General features: G+C 31.8%; 4 protein-coding genes across 9 annotated transcripts; 3 read left to right on the top strand and 1 right to left on the bottom strand.

The window, feature by feature from the left end:
- The first annotated feature begins 1,801 nt into the window (after positions 1-1,801).
- On the top strand, positions 1,802-3,365 carry LOC123710841 (bolA-like protein DDB_G0274169). 2 transcript variants are annotated; one of them, XM_045663096.1, is made up of 3 exons: positions 1,802-1,987; positions 2,071-2,278; positions 2,454-3,365. In XM_045663096.1, the coding sequence occupies exons 2-3, from the start codon at positions 2,099-2,101 to the stop codon at positions 2,601-2,603; spliced, it is 330 nt and encodes a 109-aa protein (XP_045519052.1). In that variant the 5' UTR covers positions 1,802-1,987; positions 2,071-2,098; the 3' UTR covers positions 2,604-3,365. The 2 variants fall into 2 exon arrangements, with proteins under 2 accessions (XP_045519052.1, XP_045519051.1); XM_045663095.1 differs by having other exon boundaries at positions 2,067-2,278.
- Positions 3,366-3,383: 18 nt separating this feature from the next.
- On the bottom strand, positions 3,384-15,649 carry LOC123710840 (set1/Ash2 histone methyltransferase complex subunit ASH2). 3 transcript variants are annotated; one of them, XM_045663091.1, is made up of 10 exons: positions 15,342-15,649; positions 15,086-15,264; positions 14,837-14,984; positions 14,122-14,318; positions 9,433-9,644; positions 8,051-8,228; positions 6,690-6,846; positions 5,775-5,898; positions 4,562-4,816; positions 3,384-3,872 (listed from the first exon to the last, which is right to left on the bottom strand). In XM_045663091.1, the coding sequence occupies exons 1-10, from the start codon at positions 15,458-15,460 to the stop codon at positions 3,768-3,770; spliced, it is 1,674 nt and encodes a 557-aa protein (XP_045519047.1). In that variant the 5' UTR covers positions 15,461-15,649; the 3' UTR covers positions 3,384-3,767. The 3 variants fall into 3 exon arrangements, with proteins under 3 accessions (XP_045519047.1, XP_045519049.1, XP_045519050.1); XM_045663093.1 differs by lacking the exons at positions 14,122-14,318; positions 14,837-14,984; positions 15,086-15,264; positions 15,342-15,649 and adding an exon at positions 12,196-12,358; XM_045663094.1 differs by lacking the exons at positions 14,122-14,318; positions 14,837-14,984; positions 15,086-15,264; positions 15,342-15,649 and adding an exon at positions 12,070-12,091.
- A 288-nt stretch (positions 15,650-15,937) lies between these two features.
- On the top strand, positions 15,938-17,635 carry LOC123711064. The gene is made up of 3 exons (XM_045663466.1): positions 15,938-16,500; positions 16,930-17,266; positions 17,425-17,635. Exons 1-3 carry the CDS (start codon positions 16,278-16,280, stop codon positions 17,573-17,575), a joined length of 711 nt encoding a protein of 236 aa, XP_045519422.1. The 5' UTR covers positions 15,938-16,277; the 3' UTR covers positions 17,576-17,635.
- Positions 17,636-18,071: 436 nt separating this feature from the next.
- On the top strand, positions 18,072-24,478 carry LOC123711062 (2-acylglycerol O-acyltransferase 2-like). Of its 3 annotated transcripts, none has more exons than XM_045663465.1 (5): positions 18,072-18,247; positions 20,758-20,985; positions 21,554-21,997; positions 22,663-22,862; positions 23,691-24,478. In XM_045663465.1, exons 1-5 carry the CDS (start codon positions 18,219-18,221, stop codon positions 23,846-23,848), a joined length of 1,059 nt encoding a protein of 352 aa, XP_045519421.1. In that variant the 5' UTR covers positions 18,072-18,218; the 3' UTR covers positions 23,849-24,478. The 3 variants fall into 3 exon arrangements, with proteins under 3 accessions (XP_045519421.1, XP_045519420.1, XP_045519419.1); XM_045663464.1 differs by lacking the exon at positions 18,072-18,247 and adding an exon at positions 20,156-20,453; XM_045663463.1 differs by lacking the exon at positions 18,072-18,247 and adding an exon at positions 20,157-20,492.
- The last annotated feature ends 1,031 nt before the right edge of the window (positions 24,479-25,509 follow it).

Genomic DNA, 25,509 nt, shown 5'->3' with positions numbered 1-25,509 from the left:
TCCTGTTCATTGTCTTTATATCATTGTTACAAGCTGATTTATATTACTGTATAATTAATAATTATCAGAATATACTAACTATTCTGTTGCCGTAGCATTGAAATCTTTAGGTAACCAAGTTCATAATATAACTAGTCTGGCCATAGTATTTATAAAAACTTACCTTTTTTTCAACTTTTTAATTATTTCGAATTTGGAACACTTATATTTTTTTTTAAACTTCTTTAGATTTTGTGCCATTTCACTTTTTTGTGTTCATTATACAATTACAATATGGAATGAGATGTTAATGAAAATAGGATTGCAGTGATCGCCTTGCAACACAACAACACTTTGTCTGTCGAAGAACAGAACATATCAGGGTGCATGCTGTTAGAACTACAACGGCTGTAAATGCTGTGAAAGCCAGAAATCGCCAAAACACCAGTAGGAACCAAAAAATCTCATCGTGAGAAATGAAGATTCTTGCTATAAGACCTGAATTTCGGTGTTTAATGTCGATGCAGGACATGCCTTAAATCAAAATTTACAATTAAAGAGAGTGTATCGATCAAAACGCCTTCTGTCTCGATACGGAGGTAAAAAGCACAGAAATATTTTCTTTACCGATGGTTTTTTTTTACGGTTCAAAAACAGTACAATAAACATTGTAGAGTGATAGAATGTACGCTCATAGTTCTAAAAATGCTGCTGGTATCGGAATGGTACATCCTGCGTCAATTTTTGTGAAAAAAAAGTGAAAGCTTCAGATAAAGTGTATCAAGATAATATAGTCGTCGATCATGTTGTGAAATCTCTGAGTAATATAGTTTTTAAAAATATATCGTGGACTTTCCAGCAGGATTCTGCACCTGGCACAACTCACAAGACATGAACTACCCAAGCCTGGCTTGAAACCAACGTTGGCCCTTATCTAGAGCAGACGTCAACCCTTTAGACTTCAAATTATGGTCAGTTTTAGAGGACATGGCCTGCTCTAACTGACACGGCGACATTAAGTCTCTTTAATAGGCTGTCTCTTTGGAGCAAGCAGTGGCGAAATTTCCCTTGGAAACACTGTGTGAATCCATACATTCGTGGCCAAACAGATTAAAGGCCCGTATAAAAGCCAAAGTTTGCCATTTCGATTAGATTTTTTTTTGCTGAGACTTTAATAAATATGTAGGTATAAATATTAATAATATTAGATCCCTTCATTAAAAAATGCATTTTAATTTGTAGACTAGGTATATGTTTTATAAAATTATCTTCATTTCACAGTAAATCTTTTAGATTCCTACATGATTTATAAATTATTAAATCATTTCCCATTTTCTGTCTGTCGGCACCCACACTCTCTCCTGTTAATTTCTCCTCCTTTCCCTAAGCTAACCTGGACTTTATTGAGCATCGCAATTTTTCTCGGTGCGTACGTATATTTTTGTAAAAATAATATTTCGCGTCAGGGGTCAAAGGGCAAAAAGACAGGGGTATGAACTCCTGATATAATTTTTATTACTCTTTCTTTCCTTCTTTTTGGTTTGCCTGGCAAAGATTTTAAGCCTTCGTAGCTCGTCATGATTGAAATTGGTAAAGAAATTAATTTGGTGAAATTTGATAACTATTGTTTTAACAAGTTGTTTTAGTTGATAATTTCAAATATTTATCAATTATTATTATGGTGTTATTAAAATAAAATTAATGTGGTAATAGAAGCTATGTGTAATTATTCTGTAGAAATTTAGAATTGTCCTTGGCATTGACAATGTGAAGAGGCTAGTGACATTGACGTTTTGACAGCATCTAGAATCTTTGTTTTTTTTTTGATTAATTTCCGTAATCGTAATTCCAAGTAGCGGTTGAAAGTATAATTTTACAATAAAACTAAAAGCTCTCTAAACATTCTTCAAAAGTCGAGATGTCCTAAGGTGACTTTGATTTTGGCTAGAACGGAAGAAAGGAAATTAGATAAAAACACGGCGCGGCATGTCGCTTAGCTTCCAGCACGGTAAGGTTAATTGAGTGAAAACAATAATTCCGAAGGCTTTTATTTGTACTCTATAATTATAACATCTCTATAACAATAGGTAGACTAATAAGTGACCTTGTGACGAGGAAAATGACATCTCTCGGTGGCGTCGTTGCTAATGCGATAAAAACTAAATTGGAGACTGCGTTACAAACAAAGCATTTAGAGGTGATAAATGAGTCATATATGCATAATGTACCCAAGGGCGCCGAAACTCATTTCAAGGTCGTCGTTGTTTCAGATAAATTCGATGGGTTACCATTGATTAAGGTAAATATTTTATTGCATATAATCATTTGTAATAATTTTTGCGCCAAAATGGTAGAGCTACAGTTGCGGCTTTGTATATATAGTTACACCAAATAAGGTTATTGAAATGTATGTATTCAAATGTGGTCTGATAATTGTGCTGATATTAGTCACAATTTATCTTTTATATTTTCAGAGACACCGATTAGTAAATGACATATTACAAGAAGAACTGCGCTCTGGAGTACATGCTTTATCAATAGTGGCCAAAACCCCGCAGCAGTGGGATGTAAGTGATAAAGTTATAGAGAGTAGCCCAAACTGTAGAGGTGGATTTGGAAAGTGATCTAGATATAAATATAGTTATAATTATGGACCTTACCTCTAATGTAAACCTTAGAAATTGTAAATAAAGACTTGTGGTCAAATCAAAACAGTAGTTAAATAAAATCCCTTATAGTACAAGAAACATATCTTTTAAGTTAAATTTAAAAATTGATTAGTCCAAGGGCTCTGGTATTGCATCAGTAAAAAGGACAAATATGAGTCTTATATCTGTTATAAAAAACAATAAATTGTTTATCAATCCTAGATTATTGTTTAAGAATAAGTTCAATATCTGGTAGTTAACTAAAACGAAATATCAAGGTTAAATTCAGTTATGGATCTTCCAAATTGGTATTATTATTAAAATAGTTAAGTCCAAAATTAAGGAATTAATGATTACTTCCATTTATGATTTATCTAATTTGTATCTTTGACTACCCAGTTATGCCATTGTTTATGTTTATAAAGGCAAACACACATCAAATATTTAAAATTGTTTTAATTACTTCATTAAGGACTTAAAAATAAGACAAGATGTGTTATGTTAATTAATAGTTTTTTTTTTTCAATTGAATGTTTCAATGATTGACCATTGCAACATTGATTGTGTTTTTATCTAAGATGAATGTTTCTGTAATTGACCCAATTTATAATACAATCATGTTTATTTTAACTAAAATTTGTAAGCAAATGACTGAATACCAAAATCTTTGGTTTGAGTGTTTTACACCTACTTCTGCCATACATTTTTTCATATCCGAAAATAAAAATAAACAAGACATTTTCAATTTTTATTTATAAAAAATATCCTTTTTTTTACAGAAGCATACTCACAAATTTCGACACTGCAATTCTTATTGAAAAATATTTATGCCATGATTATAATGTAGTTAAGTCATAATTGTCCTTGCTTATTTTAATTAATTTAATAAACTGTACAGAAGTCATTTTCAGAGAAAAACACAGCTCGACATTATAAGGTTATTTTCCTATTTTCTTCTCAAATGACATTCATTTTTAGACATTGTTTAGCCAATTACTACAAATTTACAATTATTATACTGCATAAATATAATACAGTAGTAGAATTAAGTTTTGCTCAATCTAATTGATAATGCCATTAACACTTTCACATATTTGAGTCCCTTAGCATTATAAACACCGTTCAACGGTGTTAGTTATATCAGAGATTGAAATTATCCAATCTCAGTTTCCCTTCATTCTCTGTCAGATATAATAAGTCCGCCATGGTTTGTTCGCATATTGCTTCTTCAGCTTTTTCTGACATCTGAAATTAATATAGTATTTATACACCTGACATAATTGTTTCAAGTAATATGGAAGGCTGATTCAGTCGAAGCCACAATGCTTATTTAGTTTTTTTCGAAGTCAAAAAACAATACAGACAAAATATTGACAACAAATAAATTAAATATGACTTGGTTATTATTTTTCTGTTAAATTTTTTGTATGTAATAGGAGGCAAACGGGCAGGAGGCTCACCTGATGTGAAGCGATACCGCCGCCCATGGACACTCACATTGCCAGAAGGCTCGCAAGTGCGTTGCCGTCCTTTCAAGAATTGGTACGCTCTTGAAGGACCCTAAGTCGAATTGGTTCGGAAATACTTCAGTGGGCAGCTGGTGTCACATAGTGGTGGTGCAAGGCAAAAACTGCCTTAGAAAACGCTCAGTTATAGAACGACGTACGTAGAGGTGATACGGATGGTATATTGTATTTTGCCTTAACGTCCGATAATTACGCTGCCGGTATTAGACCGAACAACTCTTCTGAACACTCTCCATGGTAAATGCGGTGGTAGGAGCTGGTACTGGGGAGCTCCCGCCCAGAGGTGAGAACAGTATTCCATGTGGGGCCGAATATATTGAATGAGGCATTGATTAACGAGTCTGCTAGCAAATGCTAATCCAAAAGGTATCTTGCAATATGGGTCCTTGGAAATAAGAAAACACTTACCGGTCTATATGATTGTTCAGTGTTTGGGGGACATTTAAAATTAGGTCCAAAGTTAACACTAACTGTACAATTTTTGTGCAACGAAACGGACGGATAATAACATCCCTGGTACACATCCGCGAAAGCCTCGCCCTGACATTCGCCATTTTTGAAGAAAAATATTCGACTACCCGCGAGTGCCTTCAAATTGTTTAGAGATTCTTGAATGTTGTCTTTGTCTTCGTAGTACAGATGGCTCTTGAATTTTACTAACGGCTGGGAAAAAAATTAACATTTCACATACAATTTTTTTTTATCTCAAATAGGTATACACAAAATTTATTTGAAACAATTGACAATCAAATGTATTTTGAGTATTTTTTTGTATTTCTAATTTTTTTGTTTTAAACTTTTGAGGGCAAAACCAAAACAATGGAATAAAGAATAAAAAATATTATTTGGCCTCAAAATTAAAAACATTTTTCTTAAATCGGTTCATTTGTTTAATAAGTGTCCCCTCGTGCCCTGAACGAATATAAATTCGAATTTTAAAATAAACATGAGAAAAAAATATTCATGCATACCGCATCCATAAAAAAATAAAATACGTAATTCTAAATTATGTATAGTAACTATTTAGTAATAATAAACGGGAAACCACTCAGTTATTGGTAACACTGATGTCATAATAACTTATTAATTGCAGATTATATACACATGCAATTTTATTTATTTATTTTAACTTTGTTACATACAAAAAAACAAACAAAGTATCGGTAACAATATATCTGTTTCAGGCAACCCTAGTAAGGAAAAAAACTAAATAAAGGCAATACTAAGGGTTTAGAGCAATAAGTGCAAATCAAATAACACTGATTACAATTACGAAAATTAATCTAAAATAAAAAATAAACTAAAAAGTTATAGTCAGTAAAACTTCGCTAAGTACCTCTGTAAGTATTGATCAGTAAACAAATCCCAACGATTTAAGGATATGTTATCTGTAATCGATACATTCAGGAGGGCAATGATGGCATGGCACCGTCAGTTCAGGTCTCAGGAAACCTGACGCAATGGAGCACTTCAGCAAGCCCAAGGGCAACACGAGTTACGTCTGACAATACGCCTTGAACAGAACAACTTTGGACTCCAGAACATCACCAGACATTAGGTGTGTCGCACTGGCGCTCCCTTTAAGATACGATAAGATACACCAGAACTGTTCGATACTCACTCTATCTTTGTAAGTGTTGGGCGTGTATTTGGTGGAATGACTCTCAGGCAGCACTATGAGGAAGCCTAAAGTGTCGCCTTCGCCGTAGCTGTTGCTGTAGTGCTTTCCGCGTGATTCGTGAAATCTAATAGCAGAATTTATCAATATTAAATACTGATTTTTATCGAATTAAACGTCATATATATCGGACACTTTACTGGTAAATATTTTCATGCCCAAACACTGACAGACTAAAACCGTAATAGATCAGAGATTTAAAATAGAATAAATTGAATGCGAAAAGTAAGTTTGACGTTAGGGAGCGTTCAAGAATAACGTAACGAATTTTGGTTTCCTCTTGTAAAACGTTACGATGCGGGCGGGGATTGAATTACGCGTTATACTTAATATTATTTTCGACTTTCCAGTACTTTACACCACATAATGGTAAGTTTAAGATCACTGGGGGTAGTCACGAAACGTTTCACTATTGGGTACAGAAAACGTTACGGCGCGTTTCATGGGGGGGGGGGGGGCAAAAATCTCAAAAAATTGCGTGACGTAATACTTGAACGCTCCCTGTACACAGATCTGTATATAACGAACAAAGTATACAAGAGCCTTAATTAACTAATTTTTTTAATGTCCAATGTCACACATATTGAGTAATATATGAGTGGCGTAATTCTTTTTGTTAAATATTTTTTAGTTTGATGTTTAAAAATAAATGTTATGGACTACCTAACTATTAACTTTGTTGTAGAAGTGCTGGGATCCCTGCCACAAATATTTTTTATTTAAAAGGGTTTTCAAATCTTACCCATACTACATTGTTATAATAAATAAACACAAATATTATAACTATTTGGCGTATTAATGAAATTTAAACACTTGGAATTCGATTTTTTCAGTCAAAGCATTCAATTTTCCACTCACCTAGTGCCTTTACGGCTTCGCCAGGAATACCCAAACTTGTCGTACCCCAGTGGGGCTTGCAGATTGGCGTACCTTCGACCCCAGCCAACGCGCGCCGCCGCCCCTTCGGGCATTTCTTCTACACTCGCTTCCCAGTACCAGATTCCACGAGAAACACCTATCAGAATAAATGAAAAAAAAAATCATTTACAAACATCAGCTTTCCGTGCTGTGTTAGCCTAGTGGTGAAGAAAAGATGCTCCGCCAGTAAGGAAACGACGACCGGGGCAGAGGCGCCGTGTTTTCGTACGTCTGCCCTAAGTTAGGATTTTGAAGATTTGTGCGTGAGAGGAGTCATGGTGTATTATGGCATTCGCGTTTGGCGGTGGTAGAAGGATAGGGCTCAGCTGTTAACTGCCTTCGCCCTTTGGCGAGCTGAAGTCATCCATCAGGTTTTAGTGGGTAGGGTTTATTAAGTCTGATAAGATAATCCCTGCTGGTGTAAAATACCGTTGGGATATGCGTAAAAGCATTTCATGACGTAAAAAAAAGTGGTGAAGAAAAGATCGCACGGAAACCGGCCACAAACTCGCAAGTAGACATGTGCAAAGAAGGTTGATCACCAACTGACCAGAAAAAAACAAATGATCATGAAACAGATACATAAATCTGAGGCCTAAAACTAAAAAGTCGTTGTGCCCATAGTTGAATTCAGCCCTAGCAATGTTTCCTTTCAGGTTTTGACCTCATTATTTTATTATCTTTGATTTTAACTAATAATAGATTATAGTTTTCACAGATACAGATTTCTAATTAAAAAAATAAAACCATCCAGGTGATCCATTTTTTTTACGAATCCAAAATAAAGTCTTCCTCGGTCTTTTAATTAATAAGCCTTTTTATTTAGTGATTTACAATAGTTGGTAGTTGCTATATTACAGCAAACAAAAATATATATTTTTTTTGTTAGGAATATACAACAACTACAACCTTTATAGGTTTCTGTATCTGTTTCATTATCAATTGAATAGGCAAGTAGGTAGCCTTCTGTTCCTGACGCACGCCTTCGACTTTAAGGTTCTACAGCAAGCCGGTTTCCTTACGATGTTTTCCTTCACCGTTCGAGCTAATGTTAAATGCGCACATAGAAATAAAATCCATTGGTGCACAGCCGGGGATCGAACCTACGACCTCAGGGATGAGAGTCTCACACTGAAGCCACTAGGCCAACACTGCTCTGTAATATATATACATTATTTATTTATGAATTAACAGGAACTCCGGTTTGGGTTAGGCCTCCAAAGCCTCTCTCTTTCTTCTTTAAAAGAGGTCTTTTAATTAACTCATTATTATTAAAATAATTAAGTATTATTAAAAATTACCATGTGTAGCTCGCACCATACAATAGCCCTTGTCTCCAGTGACAGCTAATCTGTCTTCAGCAATTTTTAATTGCGGCGCGCGGTCATGTAATGCCAGCAGCACTACACCTGGACAAAGAGAGCGGTACAACCATCCAGGTATCGGCTTGCCGCTCCATTCGTTACTTTCGTCAAACTCCTGAAATTTTATTAGTAATATTAATTTCTACTCGTCTTTGATATATTTAACGTAACGAATCAACAAATAAGCGTATATAAAGAATGTAATTAATGACATTTGCCTTGAAAACAAAACTTTGTAACGTTTAAACACATTTCCTTATTTATTTAAACTAATTCTTAAAATAGGGGATTTAACGGTTATAAAATAATTTTATAATGAATACGAATGTGTTTCGAAGGGCAAGATTGACAAGATTTAAAAAACCATAGGTTATATATAAGTGTCCATAGAAGGTATTAAACTTATGCAAATTGTCATTTTTAATCTGTTATAATTACAATTAAAACCCGCCAAAACGATTATCTAGAAAATGTGGCGTCGCATCAGTCTCTATGACATGACATGTAAACAAACGTTTAGTTAATGTTTATTGGCTTTCTTAAATTACACTTATACACGCATTACATTTCGATCAAAAAGTCATCGACGAACTCATCACCAATATAGTATTAGGATAAAACAAGTGAAGACATTATTTAAGCATGCTTCATCGCCGAATCGACTAACGTGTGACGAATCTGTCACTTGTATATCTTTATTTTTAATTATGATTATATTACGCATTTTAAACCCAATGATTATACAGATAAATCTCAATAACTATTATTATCGCCGACCACAGACACTCACATAGTTAGAAGGCTCGCGTGTGTTACCGGTTTTTTAAGTTACGCTCTTTTCTTGACGTTTGGACTTCGAGTCTTTTGGCAATATGACTGTCCATGAGCGATGATTTGAATTTTCTATTATTTTTTATTTATTTAATTTGTAATACTTCTGTAAAGACTGACAGATTCAGTTCAACACTAACACAAGTCATAAGAGTTGCAATGTCCAAAATTTGTAATAAACAGGTTTCCATTTTCTTACCTACTTCATAAGTTGGCTAAAATAAATATTCCTCTTCAATCTACTCTCGATTTTACTAAATATACTTTAATTATCACTTGCAATTACTGTACCTGACCATAGACAAGTTTGGTTCCTTGGAGGAGTTCGGTGCTTCAACGATCATCCCTTGGAAGTATTCCCAAGTAGTAGTTCCCAAGTAATGCAATTATATAATTATTTATGAACATATGTTTCGAAAACAAAATAATTCAATAAATAATGATGACTCACGCGTGATTGATTAACAACACGTGACAAGAAATCCTACCTGCCTAAACGGCGCATGTGGGTCTGGCTCGGCAAGTATATAACGATATCCATCTTTGTTGAATGGATGCTCTGTGGGATAGCCGTGTGAGGGTAGCTTCAAGGAGCTCAAGTCACTCGAGCGACCCTTCTTGCCAACGGGAGCTCCTGTCTCCGTACCAACTGCCGGACGTCGCTTTCCTTGCCTACCCTTTACGTTACCCGCTAGTGGTACTGTAAAGAAAATATAGGTAAACAAATAAAGAAGTATGCGATAAAACCGTTTTAATAGACTAACGTTATTTTACAACTTCTCTATAATCTATAATTCTATTTAATCCTAAAACTCCTAGTTACTTAAACCAAATGTTATTTTCCTCTCTGGCGGTAGTTTTGACTTGTGTTTCATAGACAATCTAATTCTTGAAACTCTTGCTTATAAAACTGAATTCTTTCACTCCTCCTTTACTGTGCAAAGTATCCTGCTAAGGAATCACCTTACCAATTGATATCACACGAGCTCAGTCTTATTTTATTTAAAAATCTTTTTTTGATCATTTTTCTTTTGCCTCGTAATAAGCTAATACTTATATATATATATATATATATATATATATATATATATATATATATATACATTGTGAGTCAATGAACCTTTGGCAGAGCTTTTATTATTATATACATATTATTATTTATATTTTTCCATATTATGGTTGCCTGGAAGAAATAGCTTGTTAGCGATAAGGCCGCTCGTTGCCTAATAACTTACGTAACATGCTTTTTTTATTTTTTTATATGTAAGATTTTATATATTATGGTAACGAAGTAAAATAAATAAATAACTCGAATCGTTTTGTTTCTGTCACTATGAAAATAAATAACCGAAACAAAATCTATTATATATTCAATATCGGATTTACTTACCGATTTTTTTTTGAATAGACTTAAGAACATTTATTATACGATATATTTTTGGTTGGGGTTGAACGTACCACCTCAATGTTGAGATAAGCCCACACTAAACTCTAACAACTCAATATAATTCAAACCATTCTCGTAAGTTTTCCGACCACACCATAACAATATGCCATAGTTATTCCGGAGACCTTCAAATTATTCATAACGACCGTGTTGTTTAAAAACATTGAATAAAAACAAGTCAAGTGAATTAAAACGACCCCATTTTGCCGCATAAGCCCACTGCTTACGCAACAAAGGCAGCTACCGTGCCGTAGGGCCACCATAATTGCTGCGACCTATAAACTTGAACGAAGTATTGCAATTAGAAAAAAAGTACTTTCTCAAAGGCTTCGACGATTCAACGCGAATATAACAGAATAAACACTACTTATACAGAGCTTGATACTATATGACACACTTTTAAAAGAAGCAAAACTAAAATTGGAAGCGTAAATTTTTTATTGTATTTTTTGTTAACCATAATTGTAATGTATTTTAGAAAATAGCCTATAAAATATATCATAAAAATTAATTATACATTATGTGGTGCACTTATAAATAAAGAGTTATTTTAAGTCTTTAAGTCACTCATTAAAGACAATGTTATATTTCTGTGCCCTGCTGTTGAATCAGTCATAAAAAAATCATAGTAACTTGTGCCGTTTCATAGTGATTTTAATGAATAAATCTACCGTTATATTACAAGTCTGAGTACACTTAGAAACAGCTACTGTTGCGGTGTTTGTTATCAAATAAATATCAAACTAAATGGATTCTTACGATAGCTACTTCCATCGCGACGTAAACACACGATAAATCTAAATTTTTGATAAACAAATCGAACGGTACGACTCGACCCATACCAGGCATCTTAACCTTTGCTACTCGAGAGCCGGGTGAGCTCGGGTACCTCCTACCCCATGAGCGACTCCCGGGGTCGCTTTCGCATTTAGGGCATGGTAAATCTACTTAACAGGAGCGTATATAATTCAAAAGGCATTTTTTTATACTTTCTAAACAATACAATATTTTTATAGTAACTGACTCTATACAATTAAAATCAAAGATAACGTGGCAATCAAACTATCAGCCTTCTTAGACGCAACCGGGTAATGAAGGGCTTTGTTTTTAAATGCTTCTACAATTGTTTATAAATTACTTGTTTTTTTAATACATTTGCTGATTTGACATGCCTGATGAGCAATTCTTTGTAATACATCCATATTATAAAAGACTTTGATTGCAAAGGATTTATTACTGAATATTATCTACAAATTTACGGTGATAACGCCAAAAACGTGGTCATACTATAACAAGTCAAAGCGATGTCGTACAACTGTATGAACATATTAACATCATATAATTCCAATTGTATCACGACGAAGCGATTTCCTTTAAGATAATATCTAGTATATGTTACTTCTGAATATGAGTAGTCACCCAGAAATGAACAGCTCATTAAAACCATAAATTTAAATATTAAGTTCTAAATCAAACAAAAGAAACTAGATTTATTTAACATACAATTCTCTCCTCGGTCGTTACACGTATGTCCTTCAAGATATCGTAGAAAATCGTTAAATGTTACGTAACGTTTACATATACTATAATTAGAGCAATTTTAATTCAGTGAATGACTAAGCGTAGATCTATCTGTACTCAATTTAATATAAATTAAATAGAATAATAAAACACTCACAATCCATGTCGAACACGCACGATTTTAAAAAAAACGCGATAAGATAACTGCCCCTACTACACTACCAATTACTTCCCATAGACAACGTTCCAAGAAGCAGTGAAATTAAAAAAAAAAAATACTTACCAGCCATAAAGTTCAAGGTTTAAGTTTGATATGGAAATAATAATGTGGAATCGATAGAGAAATCGTACGCGAGCCGGCTATGTGAGCGTTTAAAGTGGGAGTAAAGCCACACTTGCGACGTATACAACGCAGGGATGTCAATTGACAGTTAAGTTCAGGAAATAGGTTATTGGCCTATTTACTCGTATGATAAACATTTTTTATCTACCGTGGCATTAGTAGTGGTGTTTTGTCAAGATTATATTAATTTCTTATACGAGAAATTCTTTGTAATTTTAGAGAATTTGTAACAGTTTATAAAAATTAGTGATTTCTTTTTCAAGTTTACAAAAGAAATAGTTTTGTTACTTCGTTACGTATGTATTGAACACTAAATAAAAATTATTCCTTTTAATACTTCTATCACTTACCTATTAAGTTTAAATACCCTGATAACTAATAACTTAGTGTTGAACTGAAATCGTTTTTGCTAAAAAAAATATCTATATTCCGAACTTTAAACCTGTACCAGCCCTAAACGAACAAGCCGTACTGGTGTGTATTAGACATTCGTATTTACAAACACTACCACATCACGTACAGAACAATGTCATTATTCAATACTGTCTAGAATCGCGACAAACGAGTACTCTATCTTCATTTGATAGGTTTTTAATTAGCTCGATTCATATCAGCTGTACAAATAACAACATATATATACGTGCGTTCTCCAAGGTGATTGAATGAAGAATGAATATTTATTATATGAATTATCTACAAATTTTCGAACTAGCCGTATTCGTCTCGAATGCGAATTATAGCTGGCATATTTGTGTTTTTAGCTTGGTTTTGTATAAATTCTAGTTAACAATGGTAAGCTCACGGAGTATGGATTTAAGTTCAATTGTAAATTGTTAAATTATGTACAAAAAATTCCAAGGGCGCAACGATAAGTGAGCTACAATCTAAAGTTTGGATGCATTAATTTTATTTCTAAGATAAACGCTGGCCTTTATTTACATAGGTAGGAATAAGCAAACAATGTTATCTAATCTATATAGCATATACCTACATCATGGGCCTACAGAGAGCATTTTTTTTAATGTTAGCTATTTTTACATCAAACAAAAACGTAATAACCAAAGGGAACTCTATTAAAGTAAAGTTGCCTATTAACCCTTCAGAGTTATCTCTGGAGCAAGAAGGTAACAATAATTGAACTGAATTTTGCAAAACCTTCAAAATATTGTCACATCTTAAAGAAAACAATGACTAACACCTTATTGCTCACAAGAAAACATATAAAATACTGATACAAAAGATCTTATTACTGATTAGCTATGTCTACCAGGCAACCTATTAGACATTTGTTGAGAAATTTAATATAGTGTACAGTGATACAATGATGAATATACAACATATTTGCTTATTTAACATTCTAGATAATTTTTTAAAGGAAAAGAGTATTTATTTTTCATTATAACAGTCAAATATATAGAACTTACAAATTTTTTAATCTACATAGCAATAATAAAAAGTAAATTAAAAAGAATTTAACAGTTTGGGTTTAACGCTGGCAGCGTAGGGTATTTGATAAATGAAATCTAAAATATTACATCAATCAGAATATAGTGAATCATGAATCAGAATAAAATCTTAGTTAGTTTTGATATATTCAGATGTCTTGGAAGCAGTGTATTTACATTTATGTGGCAATCAATATTCATAAACATATATCATATTAGAACTTTAGTTCTGCCGTCCAGAACATCAAAAATATTACATCAATAATGAATCAAAATCTTAGCTATATTCATTGTCAATTATGGCTGTTACTTTACAAAACCATAAAAGAATTAAATAACTTGTATGACTAATATACTGTAATAATTTGTATGTGACGTAATATAACAATAATTAAATTGATTAATAGATTGTTCCACTTACTTGTTGCTATGCCCATATCGGTAACTTTCAATTGTCCCTGTTTTATCATTGCCTCATAATTAGGCTTAATATTTGTCAGCTCAATGTTAAATAATCCATACATTGGCCCTTGATTGGCGTCTTCTTCATATGTAAACATAACTTGAATATCCTTAATTAATGCTCTTTGCACTGTTGCATACCAAGATTGTGTAACTCTGAAAAGAATTGTGTTTAGAAACCCACAAAACTGTTATTATTATTGTTTTTTTTTATTATAGGGCAGGAGGCGCATCTGTTAAGTGCTAACCGCCGCCCATGAACACTAAATGTCAGATAGCATTTTGTAGATGTTGTCGACAAGAAATTATAATTTATCCATGAAAACAAATGTACTATACAAATATTACACAACTAACTGAAATGATTCCGAATGATGATTTTTTACTATTTTACAACTGAAAAACATTAGTGAAAATATTTACCTTATTTTCAAAACTTATTTATGACATCACTAAGCTACACTTGTAAAAGAAAAAATAAAAGTAGTGTTAGGATATAAATTGCTGCAAATTATGTCACTATTCTGAGGAGAATAATTTCAAATAAGGAATAAAAAAGATGTGAAAAAAGAATTCTATGTGGCCTACATTTTTTGTTTAAGATAAAATGAGCTTTTTTATACATCTTAAAAACAAATCTTAAATGTTTAAAAAAAATAGATTGTTTATTATACCTTCGAGGCATTGTTGTCATGGCCTCCCAGTACTGATCAATGTATGGAATAATTTCTCTGTCCTTACCAAACATTGTCTTATTACTGCCATCTTTTACACTTTCTTGTCGGAGATTGGCAAGGGCAGTAAGACACATTTGGGGAAAAGCTTTAACAAGTAAAACTTCGTTAGTGGAAGCTTTTTTTCTAAAGTGAACAATGTCATCATACAGCTCAAGAAAGACTTTTTTTTTAATTCATCATACTTACGCGCTTGATTCTTTTTGAATGTTTCCAAGCCGGTAGGAGAACAATTTTTACATATAAACAAGTAATTTGTCATGAATGGAACCAATTTCCCCAACTGATATCCAATACATGATTCGTGAAACCACCTGTTGCAAGAAGCACAAAGGAGTTCAACTATATTCAGATTTCGATCTTTACCGCTGAAAAGAGGTTAATCAGTTGGTCATAAAAAGAATAAGGAATGTTTACTCTTCCATTTTCGAAGATTATGGCTTACCAGTAACAATGCCCATGAGTATCATTCGCGTTTTTGTGTTTGTTTTTATCGACATTTTCCCCCGCTTTTTGAGATTCCATTGTCTGAGAGTTATTCGAATTTTTAGAAGAGATTTCCATTCCATAAAGTCTGTTAAGCTCAACGAAACCTATTTTACATTAGTAATAACGCAACATAATAATTAAAACATTTTCTTAAAATAGTTAGCATAGACAGGTTAATACTTGAACACTTTTATAATTTATAATTATTTAGATCGCAATTTGTTTGTAGTATTGCACAGGTTGTTTGCAATGTCGATTTTTGAATTATCAAAAATATAGACTGTCAAGAGAACAACTTTGTTGCACAGCGCCCTCCACAGAAAATTTATAGGAAACATAGGGTGTATTCCACAAAACGCTCGCATAGAAGTCGCAAAGAAGACAATTTTACCAATTAGCTTTAATTAAACTAAGATTTTTAAACTTTTTAAAACAATCATAATACATATGACAATTTAATTTGGCTGGAAAATTTTAAACATTTTGTTAATCTGGCCTCCAATATGTCATATGTCTCATTCACAGTACGTTTAGATCTAGGTAAAATGTAAAATTCAAGCGTTATTTGTCTTTCCCATACAAATTCGTTTAGCGTGAATACTCACGTCTGTCTAAACGTGATATTTTTGTCTCAAGCCTGAAAGAATATTTTAGTTTTTACTCTTAATAAGCGCTCAGTGGAACGTAGCATAAATTATTCGTCTTGTTAGTTGTCAGTTAACATTAATAGAGGCCGTCAATTGTCACGTAGGCACAAAACTATGAATTTTAACTAACGTTTTATTTTTAAAACTGCCTAAAACAAACAACACGTAACTGTTGGCTGTTATATTTTATTTAGCGAATTATATTTTTGAATAATTATTACTCAAGCTCTATTAAATACAGAGCAATGGATTCTATTACAAGTACAGATGATTTGAATACTGAAACGAAATATCGGCAAGAGAACATTCTTTTGGACATAATAAAAGAAGTTTGCTGTGCTAGTGACTCTAAATTGTCGTCTAAACTAATTGGTAAAGTTAATAGAATTATAGCGGACTGTGATCTTACTCATCATTCTAGTTTACACAAACTTTCGACTGCTGATGAAAGTACAGCAACTGTTTTAGGTAAATATTGTACATCATTCTTGATTTTATATTCATTGGTCCATATAAAGTTACATATTGTCCTATATTATTAAAATATATACTGTAGTAATGTGATTAATTATTTTTTAAATAATATTGTATATTTACGCTGCCGACTCAAGAAGTGTCAAGGAAATCAACTATGCTACACTAGTTTTTAGACATCACTAATCTAGCAATTTATTTGTTAAAAATCTTTCAGGTATTGGTAATTGGTTCTGTTGGGAATTGAATTTATATTATTTTTAAGAAACCAAAAGCTATAATTTTATGTTAATTTATGATTATTTAAAGTTATTTTATGCAAATTGAAAAGTTTTGTTAAAGAAAAAAAACCAATGTTTTTGCTATAGTTAAGACAACAATTGGTTATTCCACCTCATGGTCTGATGATTTAATTTTTTATAGGGTTTATGAACCAAACAGCAACAGAGTTAACCTTTGATGAGCAAACAGAATTAAATGAGGCTATTTTAAATAGAATACAAACTAAACTACCAATATACAATGCTGAATTAAATCAACTGCAAGAGGCAATAGGAGCTAAAAAATCCCACAAAAATACCATACAAGAATTACAGAAAAGCTTAGATGATAAAATAACTGTATTGAAAGAGCAGGAGAATGAAAAGGTGGATTTAATGATGGAATGGCTCAATCATAGATTACACTATGTTTCGACATTTACAAATAATACTACTGAACTATTGACACTCAAAACTAAAATATTGGAAGTTAAATCAAGGTATGTATTGTATTTCAAATATATTTTCAATTGCAATGTTATATTTCTTTAAATTTACTCAAGTTTCAGCTAAGTCATGTATCTTATTGAATATGCCAAATTGAATAATACACAGCTCACAATTATTATTTTTTTAAATTCATGTACATTTGTTTCAGAATTATGCATTTAAATATCCTGCAAAATATTTATATGGAAACAAATGATTCTATTAAAGCCTACACTGAAATCCATAAGGATTTAAAAGACAGCATCAAAGAAACTGAGCAAAGGATTAAAGATTATAAAGAAATTATACAAAACAGTTAATCTTCACTTTATATTTGATTTAATTTTTTTTAATAAAGTATGTCACTTAATCATTTACCTTCATTATTTATGAGAATAAATTATTTTGAAAACTTCCTTTAATTACTTAATTAAATTTATTACTACACTCAAAATAACAGACATTTTTCCAATCCAAGCTGATGCATCATGTTCATACTTGATTAATTCTTATGGTTAATTATTAAAGTCCATAAAATACACAGTTCTTATACAACAACAACAACTGATTATATAATGATATCTAGTTTCTTGCTCACCTTGGCTTCAGTTGTTCTTCTGTAATGTAAATCTACTATTAAATAATCATTATTTTACTCAAAACATTTCCTTAAAAGATTGACTAACGAAATGAGACGAACTTGTAAATCTCGTATGTAGGTTACATTTTGTCGAGGCTACCTTAACCGTAGATGACTAAAATTATTCATTACTCCATCCTTTGTTAGTTTTATCTTTTGTCTTAATGAGGGTAATGATTCAAGTTCAAAGTTTTCTCTTTGATACTTAGTCGACAATGTACGCGCGGAATTATTTTCTAAACTCGTACGATTCGTAGATAACAAGATTAGTTACATGTGGATTGTGGTGATATGTGGTCGTGTTTAAACACGTGGGTATCACAATGTTTAAAACCTTTTGGAATATATTTATGTGAGTAAAACTTTTAAAATTTGAAATTATAATTTAGATTAAAGCGAATTTTAGTAGTATGAAGGTATTTTATTAAACGTTTTGGTGGTATTTTATTTATAAGCATTTTGTTATTTGCAATATTTTTATTATTACATACGAGATAATTATGGAAAATATAAAGAAATATGCCGGTTCTAAATGCTTTTGTATTTATAAATTATTAAAATAATGTAAAGAAAATGATTTGGTATATACAGTAATCAGTTGAGCATAAAATACAATGTAACTCATAGTTTGTAATTTAGTTATTTAATTCATCATAAATAAAATCCTTATCAAATGTCATATTAAAATGTTTACGAAGAGTGTAATTTTTTCCATCCTGTTTTTATATCCATCTGTATATTATTGAAACTTTCGGGATATGGAGAATAGGAGGCCCATAATGCCAAAAGCTTTATCAGTTTAGGCTTTAGGCTCACACCCAATTTAACAAACCAAAACCCAATAACCTCATGTAACCTATTTAAAATATTTATACAACACGTACGTATCTTTTTGTAAAATATCAATATCAAGTTACCAATTTAAAATACCGGGGGTATATCGAAATAATTCAATTAATATATTTATTATCTTCTATAAACAAATTACAGCAATCACTTTAATTTACGAGGCACTGCATATAACGGGGTCAATCCCGTACTAATGCTCCCCATTTAATTTGTCGTCTCCGGGATTCGCTAACAAGGTTCATCTGTTAAATATTATTATTATTTATATATTAGTATTTTAATAATACTTTAATTATGGGTTCAAAATTGTTAAAGGTTTATATTATTTACGACATAATTTCACTGGCTCTAAAGTCTGTTGTTTTAATTCACAAACGAATAAGGTATGTTATATTATTAAGTAGCATTTAGATATTAAACTGCGATTTTTTTTTATAAAAATTGTCCTTTCCCTGAGACTTCATTGAAAATTGCGCTGCGATTTTTACATTCGTGCTCGTGGTGGTATTAATACAATTTCACATAAATAATACATTCCTGGAGATAGTACATGTATTGTAGGTTTTCTGAAATTGACATCGGATCTAACGATCTTTGTTGAAGATGCAAAAATCTAGCCAGAATATACGTAGTCACGCGTCAAGTTTCGATGAAAGCTAATTTTTTTAGAAAGATTACTTAGTGAGAAATTATTGACATACAAATTAATTCTGACGTGTAAATTATTGTGAAATATACGATTACATATTACATTTTGGTTAAACAGGTATCGATATTGTGTAAATATATGTGTTTGATTAACTCATATCAGTCATTAAACTAAACGAAAAGATTTAGTTCCGATAAGACGTTTTCCAATTTTTAATAATATTTTTTATTACGCTTCGTACAAATATAATTTGGTTAAACATTACACCGAGTCTTAAAAGTTAGGTCAGTCCGAATTTCAATTAAGCAGAACATTCAATTCATGCAATTTTCTTAATATACGTCTTGTTTGAGTAAAAAAACGTTAGAAAATGTGACCTAGTATACAAGACATACGTAGTACATTTAGTATTTGAATATTTGACATAGCAAATAATTTATGTAATACCTACTATAACTAATATTTATTCAGACGAAAAGACCTTGCATTATACAAAATCTAATTCCTCATTAAATCCTAATTCTTATATATTACGAGTACTAACTACAAAATATTTATTTATTTTTGACTTGTGTCTATCTGTGTCAAACACAAAGTAATCTGTGTTTCGTTATAAAACAAAGCTATTCTAGCGCGCCTCCGGTCTTCTGGCCGAGCTACGCTCGCCAAAACAGCCCGAGCTGAGCTGTAAAGGCCCTTAAGGCCAACAGCGAGATTCCATTCTCAAAAAAAAAAAAAAAAAAAACGCCTCCGGTCATTTTGCGGCTTGCTCTGTTGGTACTGTCCAATGTATCCTAACCGAACCGATTTTCGTGGTTTTTTAATTGTTTGTCGTTGGAAAATTTACGAAAATAAAATAAACGTTTCACAATACATTTTGTATTTGAAATCTTTTCGGTTTTTCTAACTGTCAAACATTAAAACAAAGCTTTTGAATCGACAAGATGTATCCACAATATTGGGATAATGGCGTGTTTTGGATTTTAAAATGTAGAATTATGTCAGTAATCAAAAAGGATTATGAAACTTATTTTGTGTACACTAAGGAAAATATATCAAGGTACTTAAATATCCTACAACAATCAAGACACATTGTAATGTTGAGTATTACAATTCAGATATAGTAGTCATTTCATATTTATTTTGTATTCAAAGACTTACTTTAATAAAATTGTAAATTATGTTCAGCTAATCTAGGCGGTACGAAGTTCGCCGGGTCAGCTTGTACAAATAAAACCGGTTCTCAAAACAGAATAAATACTGCAATATATTTCTTATATTTAATATTGTAATATTTATATTATAAATGTGATTTGTAATGTCCATAAACAATACTCTACTGCAATTATGTTTATAATTTTCAGGAACCTGTCCATGGCATTAGGCATAGAATGGGCGCCCATAAATGTACCAGTTTCACGAAGGCTTCAGACCCTGGCGGCCACTGGCTGGATCTGCCTTGTGCTCTTCAGCGAAGCAGTTGCTATACTTCTATTTATTAAAATTATTTACTCTTCATATTGGTACTTGGGCTTGCTGTATGCAGTGTGGATGCTAAATGATATCGACGTATGTCATAAAGGAGGCCGAACGTAAGTGCAATATTTTATCTTAAATAAAGTTTCTAAATACCATGAAGACAGTTCAAAAAGGTTTTCTTAGACAACATTGCAATCGTCTACACTTGCGTGGTTTATTGCAAACGTACCTTTAGACTTTCGAGTTAAATACCCTAAAACTCCGACATGACTTCATTGACCTGGTTTATTTGTATAAAACTGATTCTGAGCTTCTAGCTAAATTTTATTTTCTTTGTAATCGACTTACTAGAAATAAGTCTTTTATATGTAAGCTCGTTAATAATTGTCGTTTTTGCAATTGAATTAATTATATTAATGAAATATTGCTATACGTATTATTAAGTAATTATTGGTGCAGAGAGGAAATGCTGCTAGCGTTAAAGGTACACCGGCACAGGGACCAAACTTTTTAAATTTGTTTTTAAACTTTTTACTTTTGTTTTAATATTTAATTAGTTTTATTACTGCTATGTAGGTGAAGAAATTTGCAAATTCTCTATATTTGATTGTTATGTTTACTAAAAAAGTCATTATTCGTGCTTGAAATAATAATTAAAATTGTTTCTATATAATCTTTCAGAATCCAATGGGTACGAAACTGGGCGTGGTGGCGTTACTATAGAGATTACTTTCCAATAAAACTTGTGAAAACCGTTGACTTAGAACCAAGTAGGAACTATCTCTTCGCCTGCTTTCCACACGGCGTTGTCTGCTCTGGTGCCTTCGGAGCATTTGCAACGAACGCCCTGGATTTCCACAAAGTTTTTCCTGGCTTAAGTTGCCATATGATTACCTTGGCTGGGCATTTTCTGGTTCCCATTTTCCGGGAGCTTTTACTAGCGTTTGGGACTTGTTCGTCTTCAAGGGAAAGTTTGGAGTATCTGTTGGATATAAAACGCAATCAAGGAACATGCGTGTGTCTGATTGTTGGTGGAGCAGCTGAGGCTTTGGATTCACATCCTGGGGAGTATAAAGTGATATTGACCAGACGAAAAGGGTTTATTCGGGTTGCTATGAGGTCCGGGTAAGTTCTTTGTTTAAATGATAGAAATAGTAAGGCAACTAATGTGTTTTTTCTAAACCTTGCAATTTGTCAGAGGATTCAATTTTTACATTTATCTATTATTATTATTTATTAACTTTATTCTGGAAAATTGTACTTAAAACCAAATCGAATCGTAAATTTAAATCGTGAAATCACTGCGTTCGGTGTAATTGCTGAATACATATACATATTATTTTTGTCTATTTTGTTGTACATAAGTTAAATTTTGAACCACGACAATATCGAGGGCTGGGTACATAGGGAATATGTGCGTTCGAATTTAATTTGATTGACAAAAATCTCGAAATTGGGAGTTGAATTGCAGAATATCAGACACGAAAACAAAAAAAATTATTAGGATACTTGATACAATTAAAACCATACTTTACAATTATTACCATATAGTATTTTTAAGGCGATATCTATCGAACTATTATTATTTTTAAGTTGATACAGCTTGTGACATCCAATGTCAAAATTTGCAACTACTACGCAAGTTACACATTTTCCATAGTAATTTCGTCTATTTCGACCATAATTGTCTATGTACATGTCTATGTTGCACAAAGGCAGAATTCTATTATAAATAACAAATAAAACTAAAATATAGTTAGGCACCCTTTACAAACGATTGATTCTTTCAGAGCACCCATAGTCCCAGTGTTCTCCTTCGGTGAAACAGACGTGTTCAGACCCCCTCACAATCCCCAGGACAGCTTCCTACGCAAATTCCAGGAGAAGGTGCGTCAGCTAACGGGAATTTCACCCATGTTTCCTATTGGAAGAGGACTCTTTCAGTATTCATTTGGAGTTCTACCTTTGCGATCACCTATTACCACTGTCGGTGAGTATATATTTTTTTTCTATCATGCATTGACGTTAGCCCGAATGTGCACCTTTTATTTTCAATATGCCGAAAACATCATTAAGTCTAGCGTGTTTTAGAATTATTCTATTCTCTTAGTCTGCTTTTCTATTTAGAGTTAACATAATTTAAAAAAAATAAAGCAATGCTTTGTAGGCTACAACTTTTGCTATACAATCTCAACAGGCGCATTTTTTTTCATTTTCACGTCTGTATTTAAGGATCTTTATATTATATTGATCTTTCTTGTACAGTTGTCCTTACCTTTCTTATATCTTAGTTGATGAATATAATTCAATTCAATATATTGATATATATATATATATATATATGTATGTTAGGATTGATATTTGTATCGGTATAGATATCAGGCGGAAATTTTAAGTAGAAGAGTTGGAGGGACTTCGTTGCATTGTTAGACTTAGTTGATTGTCAATTTTATAATATAACAATTACAATTGTCAAATAAATAATTAAAATTTATCCATACTATTATTATAAAGAGTAAAGATTTTATCCATTCACATCCTCATACTCGCATTCGGATCTTATATGAATTGTTTTGATTAGATGTTCTAGTTGTTAAACATGCACCAGGGAATAATTGTTATTTAGTTAGCAACAAAACAGGGTGTCACTAGTGTGAGCACTAGCGAAAGATGAATTCTGTTACAAACATATTTCTGTCATGAATAAAGTTGTTTTACATTACATTAAAACAGTTTACATTTGTTTCTAAAATATATTAAACAAGTCCATCAAAATCAAACAAGTTCAGCGCTACAATATATCAATCCGTTTTATCAGTTGGCGCACCTTTAGAAGTTGAAAAGAATCTCGATCCAACAGACGAAGAAGTAAACACCTTGCACGCTGAATTCACAAAACGACTAATTGATCTCTTTGAGACTGAAAAACCCAAGTATTTGAAGAACCATGAGAAAATATCATTAATTATCACATAGAAGTTTGTGCGTTTTTTATTTCCTACCATTTATTTTTAAAATTTGTATGTGAATTTAAATAGTAAAACTGCCAATAGTAGGAACGTAAAAGATTAATAAGAAAAATTCAGGCACTGCAAGCAAATTTAACAAAATTTACAGGCGGTATTGCTTATTTATCAATGTCATGAATAAACCATGTACCTCATATACTTGGTATTAATAATTCCAAATGATTTTGTTTTCTATTGCAAATTCGATAATAATAATTAAATAATTGAGTGAATTATATTAAGTGTTTTTAAAATAGAATTAGCAACGCATTTATTAAATTAGAACTAAGTATTGAGAATATTTCGCGTTGGAAGACATAGCGTATGATTCCTGGATGTAAATGGATTAGATTCACATTCGGAAGACTGTCTCGACACTGAATCTTGGTTAAACCCCGCGAGAACGTCTCTTGGCATCAGGGCCATGTGAAAAAAATCTCTATTCACAAGCGTGGCAATCTAACGCTAAAGAAATTTCTATGGTGATGATATTTGCTCACGCTTTGTCATGTGATCAATTTTCATATAAATTTGTTTGGCGGTCACGCGTATCGAGAAGTATATTCGTCTCAAGCCCCTGTATAGTTTACCATAACATCTGTATCATATCTGCATCTGTACCATAACATATGTTTAATTATATATACACTGTATATGGTACAAATTGTGTAATGTTTATATACACTGTATATGGTACAAATTGTGTAGTGTTTATATACACTGTATATGGTACAAATTGTGTAGTGTTTATATACACTGTATATGGTACAAATTGTGTAGTGTTTATATACACTGTATATGGTACAAATTGTGTAGTGTTTATATACACTGTATATGGTACAAATTGTGTAGTGTTTATATACACTGTATATGGTACAAATTGTGTAGTGTTTGTAATATTAGAGCCAAAGAGAAACTTAGAGTAATTTTATTCAATAATATTTTTAAAGTATTTTCATATAATTTTTCAAATTAAAATTAGTATCGAGATATTATTGATAACATTGTTATTATTATTTTATAATAGATGATCCTACATTATTGTACTTTGTTATTATTTTGATAAGTGTTCATAAAAGTTATCAGTGGTGATATAATTGTACGAATGTTATTAGCAATAAATTAATACTGTTTGGAAGCTTTATTATATTCATTAATCCTTACATTATATTGAAACACGTTAAAATTTACTATTTTATTTAAATTTATTTACATTTATATACAACATTAAATTTAATCGCTTGCGAAATCGTTTGAGCAATCGCATAAACTTCAATGGACTTATAATAATATCGAAACACTATAATAAATAAGAAAACATTTTTAATAACTATATTTCGAAGCGATGGCGTTGGTTTTTTATTAGATTTATCTTTACCTTTAGATTTACCAATATTAATAGATCTACAAATTAACGACTATTTGATAGTCTGTAGTAGTTTCATAGTCTTTATTATTTATGCTCAAGCAATGGTGTTAGTGCCAACGCCATTTCTCCGACATATACGATTACTTATATAAAATCTTGTAAAATTGTAACTCAAAACTCAGTACACAAAATGAAACAGAATAAACTTATTTTCTAAATTATTCTAATTATAAAGAAATAAACTAAGACAAACACTTTAT

Source organism: Pieris brassicae, chromosome 6 (genome assembly GCF_905147105.1).
Source record: "Pieris brassicae chromosome 6, ilPieBrab1.1, whole genome shotgun sequence".
NCBI classification, from domain to species: Eukaryota; Metazoa; Arthropoda; class Insecta; order Lepidoptera; family Pieridae; genus Pieris; species Pieris brassicae.
The sequence above is the reverse complement of the archived record's forward strand: the minus strand, read 5'-3'. Positions and strand labels throughout refer to the sequence as shown.

Bases quoted from the DNA above. Each gene is read 5' to 3' on its own strand.
- LOC123710840 (XM_045663091.1), bottom strand. From the start codon at position 15,460: ATGGAAATCTCTTCTAAAAATTCGAATAACTCTCAGACAATGGAATCT. The intron at 14,985-15,085 runs GTAAGTATGATG...TACTTGTTAAAG, and splicing joins ATTCAAAAAGAATCAAGCGC to CTTTTCCCCAAATGTGTCTT. The intron at 9,645-14,121 runs GTAAGTGGAACA...TTTTCTTTACAG, and splicing joins CGATATGGGCATAGCAACAA to TACCACTAGCGGGTAACGTA.
- LOC123711062 (XM_045663463.1), top strand. From the start codon at position 20,338: ATGTATCCACAATATTGGGATAATGGCGTGTTTTGGATTTTAAAATGT. The intron at 21,998-22,662 runs GTAAGTTCTTTG...TGATTCTTTCAG, and splicing joins CGGGTTGCTATGAGGTCCGG to AGCACCCATAGTCCCAGTGT. The intron at 22,863-23,690 runs GTGAGTATATAT...CCGTTTTATCAG, and splicing joins ATCACCTATTACCACTGTCG to TTGGCGCACCTTTAGAAGTT.
- LOC123710841 (XM_045663095.1), top strand. From the start codon at position 1,966: ATGTCGCTTAGCTTCCAGCACG. The intron at 1,988-2,066 runs GTAAGGTTAATT...CTATAACAATAG, and splicing joins GTCGCTTAGCTTCCAGCACG to GTAGACTAATAAGTGACCTT. The intron at 2,279-2,453 runs GTAAATATTTTA...TTATATTTTCAG, and splicing joins ATGGGTTACCATTGATTAAG to AGACACCGATTAGTAAATGA.
- LOC123711064 (XM_045663466.1), top strand. From the start codon at position 16,278: ATGGATTCTATTACAAGTACAGATGATTTGAATACTGAAACGAAATAT. The intron at 16,501-16,929 runs GTAAATATTGTA...AATTTTTTATAG, and splicing joins AAGTACAGCAACTGTTTTAG to GGTTTATGAACCAAACAGCA. The intron at 17,267-17,424 runs GTATGTATTGTA...CATTTGTTTCAG, and splicing joins ATATTGGAAGTTAAATCAAG to AATTATGCATTTAAATATCC.